At 38.2% G+C, this 12,274-nt stretch overlaps 1 protein-coding gene across 1 annotated transcript; it reads left to right on the top strand.

Moving 5' to 3' along the window:
• The first annotated feature begins 3,796 nt into the window (after nt 1–3,796).
• Nucleotides 3,797–4,615, top strand: LOC130712295 (paired amphipathic helix protein Sin3-like 2). The gene is made up of 3 exons (XM_057562134.1): nt 3,797–3,915; nt 4,007–4,282; nt 4,375–4,615. The coding sequence occupies exons 1-3, from the start codon at nt 3,797–3,799 to the stop codon at nt 4,613–4,615; spliced, it is 636 nt and encodes a 211-aa protein (XP_057418117.1).
• The last annotated feature ends 7,659 nt before the right edge of the window (nt 4,616–12,274 follow it).

Genomic DNA, 12,274 nt, shown 5'->3' with positions numbered 1-12,274 from the left:
CAACATAGTTAAAAGACATGATGTCCTCAGGTTCAAATAAAAGAAAACTTGAATGTAAACTCCACACAAAACAGAGAGTACACCATGCATGAAAGACTTAATACTCAATCTACTTCCTGTAATCCCACGCTGGATATTTACTAGTGAAGCAAACTATCGAACGATCCCCCATCGCTGATACAAAACTCTGCGAAACTCCCTCGGGGTCTAAATCAACTATGGTGCGTGTCAGATCTACATGAATGGTCCGCACCACAGTCTCCTCAACAACCGTGGGGTGGAGAATTCGGTAATGCACCAGGGATGGAGTGTAGAAAGACTGTTCCTTCACCACGAACGGTGAAGCGATAACTCCGTGATTGACTTAATCGTCGCTCTCATGGCTGAGGGAGTTGAATCCGCATCTACCAAGGCTATCCAGGAAGGGATAGGCCACTTCAACATCCTCCAATCGCGCTGACTGGAAATCAAGTTCCTTGATCATTGATAGACTCTCCACGATCTACCCAAAGTAATTGAGCGACGAGAGCAGAGGTCGTACTCCCATGCGTCCCTCGATCCGGCATCAATCAGGTCAAAGTTGGTCTAACCCAAAAACCAGACTCCCATCCACAACCTTCGTAAAGCTTTTAATGAAACTTCGGTAGTAACCAGCTAAACCAACAAAACTCCTTATGCCAGTCATCATTTTTTGTTGTTTCCATGCTAACATTGCCTCTACTTTGGCCAGATCCACAACGATACTCTCCTTCGATATGACATGCCCCAAGAATTTCACCTCCTCAAGCCAAAACTCACACTTTGTCGGATTGGCGTATGACACCCGTTCACGAAGAATCTATAACACATGTTGCATGTGCTCCTCATGCTCCTCATGACTCTTGGAATATATGAGAATATCATTAATAAACACGACAACAAACTTATAAAGGAACATACTAAATATTCTGTTCATGTAGTTCATGAAGACGACAAGCGCACCAGTGACGTTAAACGACATCATGAGGTATTCATGATGACCATAACGAGTCCTGAAAGCGAACTTTTGAATTTCCTCATCCTTCACCCATATCTGATGATACCCTGACTTTAAGTCGATTTAGAAAAATGTGGCAGGTCCTCTAAGTTGACCCATTAGATCCTCAATCCTAGGCAAAGGATAAATATTCTTCACTATTACCTTGTTAAGTTGGCGATAATCTACACAAAGCCTTGATCGTCCATCCTTCTCCTTGACCATCAAGACTGGTGCTCCCCACGGTGAAACACTTGGCTCGATGAATCCCTTCGATATATCTTCTAGTTGATCCTTAAACTCTTCCAATTATGCAGGTTCCATCTTGTACGGTGAAATTGAGATCGGTCCCGTGTCGGGGGCTATGTCAATGGAGAACTCAACGTCCCTCACCAACGGTAATCCTTGCACATCGTCCGAGAAAGCATCGATAAATCCTACACAACTGGTATGTTGCCTTAAACATTCTCCTTCTTCTCCTCCACGCTAGCCGACAAAAGAAATTTCTGAAATCTCTCTTTCAAGGCAATCCTCAAGAGATTAACAGTTACACACATAGAGATGTCCTCATCCGAAAATACTACTGCCTTTATGGTACATTCGAATAGTACATGGTACTGAGATAGCTATTCCATCCCGAGAATCACATCAATATTGGTAAGGCGCAAGCACAACAAATTGGCATAAAAGTCGCTACCTCGATAAACCACATGGCAATTTAAGCAAGCGGTTTACGAAATCAAAGTCTTAGCACCGAATGTAGTAACCACCAAATCAAAGGGCAAAGCATTAACAAGAAATTCCAGGTAATATTCCATCCATAAAGATAAATGCATGCATTGCACCCGAATCAATTAAAACAAATAAAGATTTACCAGCTATGTCACAACTCCCCTGAATCAGTCATGCGACATGTCAACAAATAAAGTTTTTTTTTTTTTTTTTATATTAATATTAATAATATGATATCCTGTAACCCAACAAAGCTTATAAACTGGGAAAAAAATCTATTTGATTTATATTAAAATATTAGTATATGTAAAACTTTTATAATAATTTTTTTAATACATCGGAATGATAAATTGCACCCTCCAGTAGGGGTGGAAATAGGCCGAGCCGAGCCAAGTTTTGCGTGGCCTAGGCCTGGCCTGCATTTTTTTTCGTGGCCCAAGCCTGGCCTGTGGCCTATCAATAGGCCAAATTTTATGGCTTGGTCTGGCCTTTTCTAGGGTCTGGCCTGGCCTACAAGCCTTCTTAAAAGCCTATTTAACAGACAATTTTATCAAAAGAAGGTCATTAGGCTTGCGGGCTAATAAGCCTTTTATATATCATTGCACTTTATTTTCAAATAAAAAAACCTGTATCATTACATTTCAAAAACTAAACCTATATCATTGGAGGAGAGGTGGACTTGGCAGCGGTAGATCGGTAGTGGCGGCTGGCTGCAGCCTGCGTCCTGTGTGGCTGAGGATGTGTTATGCTGAATATGTTTGGAACGTTTCTAATCTAGGTTAGGGTAGAGACTTAGGGTTTTCTTTTATACTAAAGTATACATCAGTTTAAAAAAAATTAAATTATATATAATTAAATTATATTTATTTATATTATTAATAAAAATAATATATAAGTAGGCCGGCCTATCAGGCTAAATAGACTTTTTAAATTGTTTGGGCCTGACCTTTTTAGTTAAATAGGCCTCTTAAAAAGCCTAAGTCTGACCTTTTTAATAAACGAGCCAGGCCGGGCCGAGCCTCAGACGAGCCGAGCCATAGGCCCCTGACGAGCCGGCTGGCCTATTTCCACCCCTACCCTCCAGGGATTGATCTCTGGTCTTCCCCACTCAACTCACATGTCCCCTAGCTCTTACTACTTAGCTATCATTCGGGGACATAAATTTTTTTTAAACACATAAGATAATAATCAATAACTATCCAAGAAAATAATAGAAAATAGATCTAAGAAATAATAAGAATATTCTAGAAGATCATAAGTAGAGTTCAAAAAAAAAAAATAGAAGATCATAAGTACTTGAAAAATTGAAAAACTTACTGAATCCAGAAAGATCTAGAAAATGAACCTGGTCATCATTACATCCGAAAATAAAGAAAAATCAGGAAACAAATAAACAAAATCAGGAAATACATAAAAAATGGAAATTCGTATCAAACCAATTCTATGAGAACAATTATAAATAGAAGATGGTTGATTAGGGATAGAGACCATTGAGCAGATTGGAATCGTGACCTCCTCTAAACACCAACAACAGCCGTCATCTTCACCAAGTGACCTCTTTTGTACAACCTAGTAACTTTTCTCCCTCATTCTCATATTTATCTGATTTGGTTTTGTGATAAGCTCTCTTATTCATTTTGAACAAGAATTTCAGAAATAAAAATCGAAACACATTCTTATTAAAAATATTATGATCACTTGGTTATTTTTGTTATACTTCTTTTACTCGTAACTAATAATATTATTATTGTGTTGACATTAGAAAAAACTAGCAGACTTTAATGTTGTTCGTGATTTGTTAGACAATTTTCAAAATTTTTTATTTGTGAGATATGTTTCATCTCCTGAATTAGGTTTCAATTGTTTGATAGTATACTTTACTTTTGTTTTTTTTCTTTCTGTAGAATTATATTTGCTCCGATTGCTTTTCTTGAGTGGTGGGATGCGCCACCAGATCCTGTAGTTCATGCTCTATTTGTTGCTTTGTAGCTTTTCATAAAAAAACTATTAATATATATTTTTTTCTAATGAAGCTCATAGAAAAACGAAATGGCAATAGAATTCGGTGATGCCTTGGAGTATGTCAAGGCAGTGAAGGAAGTCTTTCTTGATGAGAGGGAAAACTATCTATCTTTTTTAGATGTACTAGAGGATTACAGACATCACAGGTTGATAGTGTGCTGATTTATCCTCCACTTATTGTTTCCACTTTTTTAATAGAGGGTGTCGATTTATTTTGTTTCTTTTACTTAATTTCAGAATTGACACTAAGGGTGTTGCAGATAGAGTAAAGGAGATATTGAAAGATCATAATGATCTTATTTTGAGATTTAACATCTTCTTGCCCTTGGACTATGAAATCACACCTCCAGTGGAGTGTGAATATTCTCGTATGGAGGATGATGATCAAAATGTTAGGAGGCCAACAACAAAGGAAGGCTTAGAATTTATTGGGGCAGTAAAGGAAGCCTTTCGTGAAAACATGGAAAACTATCAATGTTTTTTAGATGTACTCATGGATTTCAAACATAACAGGTTTGACCCGTTCTTGCTCGTTACTCATTTCTCTTTGACAGAGTGTATTGATTAATTTTGATAAATTTTTTTTTTTTTTTGTTTAATTTCAGAAGTGACACTAAGGGTGTTGTAGACAAAATAAAGAAGTTATTGAAAGATCATATTGATCTTCTTATGAGATTTAACATTTTCTTGCCAAAGGGATATAAAATTTGTGAAAATTCTCCTATGGAGGATGACCAAGAACCAGCCACATATTCTATGGAGGAGAATTCTATGGAGGAGAGGAGTAAGGAGGATGAACAAGATTTGAAGAGGATTTTATGTGATTTAACTCATTTAGTAATTTAAAAATGCATTGATGTTGGTTTTGATATGGACAAGAATGTAGAATTGCTCTGGTAGTTGATGTTACCTATTTTGTTATGACATATATGAGGGTTATTAGTTTCTTAATCATTTTGTTCCGAGTTGATTTTTAAACCACGCAGTCAAAATTAAATTTCCAAACTACTGTATGACTCTACTTAGGCTATGTTTGACATGTTTAGCTGATAAGCTAGCTGAAAGCTGAAAAGCTAGCAGAAAGCTTATAAGCTAGCTGATAGCTGAAAGCTGATAAGCTAGCTGAAAGCTGATAGCTGAAAGTTGAAAAGCTACATGATTAAAACAAAAGTGTTTGGAAAAACTAGCTGTTAAACAAACTGAAACTGTAAAATGACATAAAAGGACATACTTGTATAATTATTTTTATATTTAACATTACTTTATTTTCACATTAATATCTATATGATATTAATATTAAAATTAATATCACTTTAAATATTTTTTATTAACTCAAGTTATTTATCATCTTAATATAATATTTTTAATACTTGTGGTGCGCAGTGGTGTGGCGGGAACTGCATACGTAAGTGTGATGAAAAATAGGTTTAGTGTTTTTATAAATATATAAGGGTAATGGTAGAATTTTAATAAATTAATAAGGATAAAAATGAGAATAAATTTAATAAGCTATAAGCTTTAAGCTATAAGCTACCTGAGATAGTTTATAGCTTAAAGCTTTAAGCTACTGAAATAAGCTCCTTCACCAAACACTTTTAAAGAGCTTTTAAGCTAGTCAAATAAGCTTTAAGCTAGTCAAATAAGCTATAAGCTAGCTGAAATGGCATGCCAAACATAACCTTAATCGGACTTAAAATTATAAGTGAGGTCTTACAGAGGACGTATTATTGGTTGGTTATAAAGGCTTAATTGCAGTTTTCGTCCCTGATGTATAGTACTTGTGCAATTTTCATCTCCTGTGTTTAAAACGAGCGATTTTGGTACACCTAAGTTTGAAACGTGAAAATTGGGTCCATCCGTTAGTTCACCGTTTAATACTTAACTCCGTTAGCCTACGTGGACATCCAAAATGGTCTAGAATTACTACCTGCACCACCCTTGATTAAAATTGTTTATTTTTTGAAACAAAAGAATTGAATTAAAAGTAAATTTAAAATAACTCATCCCAAATCTATTACCCGATTAACCTCACCAATCTTAAAAACCTTATCTTTTTCACCTTCTTTGTGCGCATCGAACCCCCTTTCTTCCTGATAAGCGCATAATTGATGCACTTTACGTGTGTCTTTCTAAGTTTCATTATATACATTTTTGTGCTTAATTGTTATGACTTAGTCATGTTTTGACCATTAGTGTTTATTTGGATTATTCATGAAAAAGAGCTTAATTCTACACTTTTAGTTTCTGTGACTGTTTTGCAAAACAGTCACAGAAACATGGTCAATGTTCACATGACTCATGACAATGTTCAGTTTGAGTGAAAACTTTTTCCAAGCATGTGTACCACCTGAAATAAGAGTAAATGAAAAATCAGTACATTCAACAATCAACTCTTTGTCTGGAGGCTTCGGTAGAGGTTTCAAAACATATTCCTCCATGGAAATTGATTGGTTGCAATCAACAGAGTCTCCAATAAGCACGACTTTTTAAAAAATGTCTAGATTAATTAAAAGCGGCTTATGTGGAAATATTGCTAATTTAGATCCACGTTCTACATCCATCTTCTAAACTTCATCCCTTGCAAAACATTTCTTGAAATCATCCAACAACTTATTTTCTTCTTCACCATGATACATCTTCTCATTCTCATAAGTTCTTTGTGGAAGAGGGAGATGTATTTCTTGTTGGTTGACTTCATCATTAGAATTAGCATCAGAAGCAACATTGGCTTCAAACTCATTAACATCACAAGAACCATCAGTGCTAGCATCAAGATGAGTATCAACACAAGGATTAACTTCATCATCAATCTCCGCATCAGCTTCATGTTGCAATGTGGGAGCGCGTGCAACTAGCTCGTTAACTGGAGCTTGTAAATTTGCAGTATCTTGCAGGTGTTGATCAGCATTTGCATTGAGATTTGCAGACATTTGGTTATCATAATTGATTTTCTGAATCTTCTTTGAAGTTAAGTTTTGCCCAGGAGTGCAAAAGGTTAAGTGTGGGGGTATTTGATAAGCGCATAATTGATGCACTTTACGTGTGTCTTTCTAAGCTTCATTATATACATTTTTGTGCTTAATTGTTATAACTTAGCCATGTTTTGACCATTAGTGTTTATTTGGATTATTCATGGAAAAGAGCTTAATTCTACACTTTTAGTTTCTGTGATGAATAATCCAAATAAGCACTAATGGTCAAAACATGGCTAAGTTATAACAATTAAGCACAAAAATGTATATAATGAAGCTTAGAAAGACACACGTAAAGTGCATCAATTATGCGCTTATCACTTCCTTCCCCTTCAATCTCCTTCAACTGATTGTGAGGAAGTGTGTGATCGAACGGCTCCAACGGAAGAATCTCCAATGGCTGGTGGGCACGCGCGTGGAACACGAGGCTCACAGGGACAACGACCAGGAAAGGAGCATGTGGTCCCTGAACCTGAACCAAGAACATGCGACAAGGAGCCTTTTGACCTGTTTTCGTTATTGGTAGGGGATAAACTGCCGGAAAATTACCGCTTTAGGTACAAATCCCCAACTTTCTCTTGTCTTTTTACTTTCATATTGTTCGGTTACTGTTTAGGGTTTGCTAGGGTATTCATTACAAAGTTAATGGGGTTGTTGAAACATTGTTGCTTTTGGTTTGTAGGCCTACTGCTTCCAATATAATCACAGTTCACTTATGGCATAAAGGGTATTTTGTCGATGAACCCAGATATGACTATGTTGAAGGTGTGTGTCAAAGTTTTGAGGGATAGGATGTTGATCAGCTTAATTCAATAGAAATTGGCAAGTTGGTGAAATCACTGGGTTATGCTTCATTCAAATGTGTGTGGTATAGGAACCCTAGACTAGGGTTGTACAATGGCATCAAACCATTTAAACATGATGCAGATGTGATTGGATTTCTGCGAGATGTTGAAGGGCATGATGAAGTGGAGTTCTATGTATAGCATTGGGTAGATACTCAGATTGATGTGGAAGAAAGAAATGACAAGGGGGAAAGGGAGATTTCAGTGGAAGTTCTCAGTGACAGTTTCTTCAGTCAACCTGAGGTCCTAAGTATTTTAAATCAGTGTGAGCAATCTAGTCTTCATACTGTAACTGTAGAGAGTGTGGTTGCTGAGAAGTCTATTCCTGCAACTGTAGACAATGTGGTTGTTGAGGATTCTCTCCCACCAAAGGAGACTTTGGTCAGCCAGCAATCTGAGGTTGTTGAGGAGGAGCCTCTCCCACCAAAGGATACTGTGGTCAGTCAGGATTCTGTGATTGGTGAGGAAGACTATTGTCCATATTCTGATGATGAGGAAGATGATGAGTATGAGCCTGCAACAGATGAAGATGTAGATTCTGATGATGTTAGTCTGGATGACCCTGATTATGATGAAAGCTGGGATTGGGCTTATGTTGTGCCACCTGTAACAAGCAAAACTCCTGCATTGAATCTTATACCTGCCTTTGCTTCCTCCAACAATCCCAAAACTAGTGTTTTTGATGACTTTGAAAATGATGATGGAAATTCTGATGAGTTAGACACCCCACCAGGAAGTGATGATGAAGATGAGCAGAGGAATTTTCCAAAGTTCAAGTTAGGTGAAGAAGACAATGAGGTTAAATTTGAACTTGGGCTCATTTTCCCAACAGCTGAACTGTTTAGGACATCTTTGAAGGAGTATGCTTTACAGAACAAGAAGAATGTGTATTTGTGGAAGAATGACAAAAAAAGGCTTGTGGTGAAGTGCATGCCAGAATGTCCTTACTACATTAGAGCCTCTAAGTATACGCAGAACACTTACTACCAGATTGTTAGCTTTGTTGATAAACACACATGCCATAGGACATCAAAGAATAGACAAGCCAAGACAAAATGCATTGCTCGGAAGTTTGTTCCTCTTTTGAGACATACACCATCAATGAAGATTAGAGCACTTGTTGAGGAGGCCAGAAATCGGTGGGGGATTCGTATGAGCAGATTTCAAGTGTACAGAGCTAAGGTTAAGGCACTTGAGATGATCAACGGAGCTATTTATGAGCAGTATACTCACCTGAGGAGTTATGTTGAAGAACTCCTCAGAAGTAATCCAGGGAGTACTGTGATCATCAAAAGCTCTGTTGGAGTTGATGGACCAGTCTTTGAAAGGATTTACGTGTGTTTTGCAGCTTGTAAAATGGCTTTTGCTACCACATGCAGGCCTTTAATAGGGTTAGATGGCTGTTTTCTAAAGGGAGTTTATGGTGGGCAGTTGTTGACAACAGTAGGGAAAGATGGTAATAACCAAATGATTCCTATTGCATTTGCAGTTGTGGAAGCAGAAACAAAGGATTCATGGTCTTGGTTTGTGGACCTATTGATGGGGGATTTGGATGGGATTCAGAGAAAGCCATGGTGCTTTATTTCAGATCAACAGAAGGTTATATATTTCAGATTTCAATCACCTAATTTCACTTTAATTTCACTCATACTTAATGTATTTTCCTTTTGGTTTGTAGGGTTTGGTTCCTACATTACAGGAGTTGAATCCTAATGTTGACCACAGGCTTTGTGTCAAGCACTTGTATGGTAATTGGAGGAAGAAGTACCCAGGTGAGGAGATGAAAAGTGCATTATGGGCTGCTGCTAGGGCGAGTACAATGCCAGAATGGGAGAGAGCAATGGAGAATATGAAGAGGTTGAATGAGGAAGCATGGAAAGACATGTCTGAGATCCCTCCAAAGAAGTGGACTAGAGCTGCCTTTAGCACTTACCCTGTGTGTCATCTACAAGTCAATAACATGTGCGAGGCATTCAACAGGGCTATTCTGGAATGGAGAGAGAAGCCAATAATCTCTCTCATTGATGGACTAAAATCATATATGACTGATAGGATTGTGAAGCAGAGAGACTTGATGCTGAGGTACAGAGGAGAAATTTGTCCAATGGTACAACAAAAGCTTGAGGTGAACAAGGACTATGCTGATAGATGGCATGCTCAATGGCATGGAGATGGGAGCAATGCACAATTTGAGGTTTCAAATGGGCATGACAAGTATATTGTTGACTTGAAGATTAAGAGTTGTGCTTGCAGAAGGTGGGTTTGTCTGGAATTCCCTGCTGCCATGCAATTGCTTGTATGTATTACAACAATGAAATTCCTGAAGACTATGTTAGTCCTTGGTACAGGTAAATAAATAACAGACTTCATTGTGTTTCTTTGGTTGTGTTTGTTAATCCTTGGTGAATGACTATGTAAGTGTTGACTGTGTTTTTTGCAGGAAAACAACATTTCTAAAGACCTATGAGTATATTATCATGCCCTCAAATGGTCCTAAGTTATGGTCCACAAGTCCAGCTCCACCCCTGAAGCCACCTTACATGAGAAGGGCACCAGGAAGACCCAAGAAGCAGCGGATTAAGACTAATGATGAGCCTAAGAACCCTCACAAGCTAAAGAGACAACAATCTACAATTAAGTGTGGCAGATGTGGGGAATGGGGCCATAATGTTAGGACATGCAAAGGGAAGACTACTGCTGATAGGGAGATACCAACTGGTGGAAATCAGGTAACATCAAAATTTCTTTGTTGACATTTTGATATTCATTCTTTAGTTATAGTGGGACTAAGACAATGTTTTTGTAATTGCTTTGCTTCTAGGATCATACACAACTTGTTCACCCTGAACAGAGGGTGAGTAATGCACAGGGAAGTGGAGCTGGAGCAGGGCCAAGTAATGCACAAGGAAGTGGAGCTGGAGCAGGGCCAAGTAATGCTGGAAGAGGAGCTGGAAGGGGATCAGATAGAGGAGCTGGAAGGGGAGCAGGAAGTGGAGCTGGAGCAGGGCCAAGTAATGCACAAGGAAGTGGATATGGAGCAGGGCCAAGTAATGCTGGAAGAGGAGCTGGAAGGGGAGCAGGTAGAGGAGCTGGAAGGGGAGCAGGTAGAGGAGCAGGAAGGAGAGCTGGAAGGGGAGCTGGTAGAGGAGCAGGAAGAGGTCAGCCATTACCACCACCACAAGCTACTCAGCCTATTCAGAACTCTCAAACAGGCAGCACATTAACCTCACAACTTCCAAGTGCTTCTCAGGTTGATGAAAGGTCAAGGAAGAAGCAGAAAATGGTGGTGGGAACTCAAGAAAGCAATGCATAACTGAATATGCATTGCAATCTGTCATTTTGGTGTCATTTGGAACAAGTTATGTCTGTTTAGTGTCATTTTGAACAAGTTATGTCATGTTCTCAGTTTAGTGTCATTTTGAACAAGCTATGTAATGTGTTTAATGTCACTTTGGACAAGTAAGGTTAAGTGCAATTGTGTTATTTTCATTTCAAGTGCAATGTGTTATTCTGAGATGTTATTTTCTCAGTTTAGTGTCATTTTGAACAAGTTATGTAATGTGTTTAATGTCACTTTGGACAAGTAAGGTTAAGTGCAATTGTGTTATTTTCATTTCAAGTGCAATGTGTTATTCTGTGATGTTATTTTCATTTCAAGTGCAATGGTGCAATGTGTTATTCTGAGATCTTCTAGTGGCAATTGTTTAGAGAAATCCATTGTGTTATTCTCATTTCTTCAAATGCATTTGTTTAGAGAAATCCACTTTGTACTGTTGTTTCCTTGCACTTAATTTGTGTCACTGGAATTTTGTGAAGTTTGGTTTTCCTCATTAAATTTGGGGTAGAAAGGTCCAATCACTATGACCAACACCACAATAACTACACAGCAAACTCCAATACACCAAAGTAAAAACTTCTCCTTCTTCTTCAAGCCTTCAACCACAGTAAGTAACCAAGCAATCACCTTCTTCTCGCGTTGATTGAACTCTTGATCATGCCACTGGAAAAACCCACATCTCCTTTTCCTGCCCTGAAATTTTCAACAAAAGATTGGGTGGAGATTCAGATCAAGGGAATGTGAGGAGTGGACAACCGAATGAAAACCTCATGTTTACCTGATACAAGCCACATCCATAGAACCTTCTCCCTGGGTTCTCTCTGGTCCACGACGTCCTAAGTGGAGAAACAACCCCACAATCGCAAATCACTCTTCTGCCATGGGGGTCACTCACACTCGTCGCAGACGACGACGAAGCTTGAGGCACTCGCCCATTCATGTCCATTCACGAAGCCTGGAGAAAGTTCTTGTTCTGGAGAACGTTGGTCTCGAACAACTGATTTCTAGGGTTTAGAATTGGGAAATTTGGGACTGAATCCTTATTTAAATGTCCATGGTAATTTTTTTATTTTATTCATCTTTTTTTAATCACATGGAAGCTTATCTGGAGTCATAGTGGCAGTACAGGTCATTAATGAGAGCCACGTATGCCAATTTAAACGGTGAACTAACGGATGGACCCAATTTTCACGTTTCAAACTTAGGTGTACCAAAATCGCTCATTTTAAACACAGGGGATGAAAATTGCACAAGCACTATACATCAGGGACGAAAAATGCAATTAAGCCAAATTTATAATGATGTTACAGAGAAATTGCCAAGCGTAAGATATGATTATGGGAAAGTTTTA

The sequence above is a fragment of the Lotus japonicus genome, chromosome 4, assembly GCF_012489685.1.
Source record: "Lotus japonicus ecotype B-129 chromosome 4, LjGifu_v1.2".
Classification (NCBI taxonomy): domain Eukaryota; kingdom Viridiplantae; phylum Streptophyta; class Magnoliopsida; order Fabales; family Fabaceae; genus Lotus; species Lotus japonicus.
Note: the sequence above shows the minus strand (reverse complement) of the source record. Positions and strands in the feature narration are given on the sequence as shown.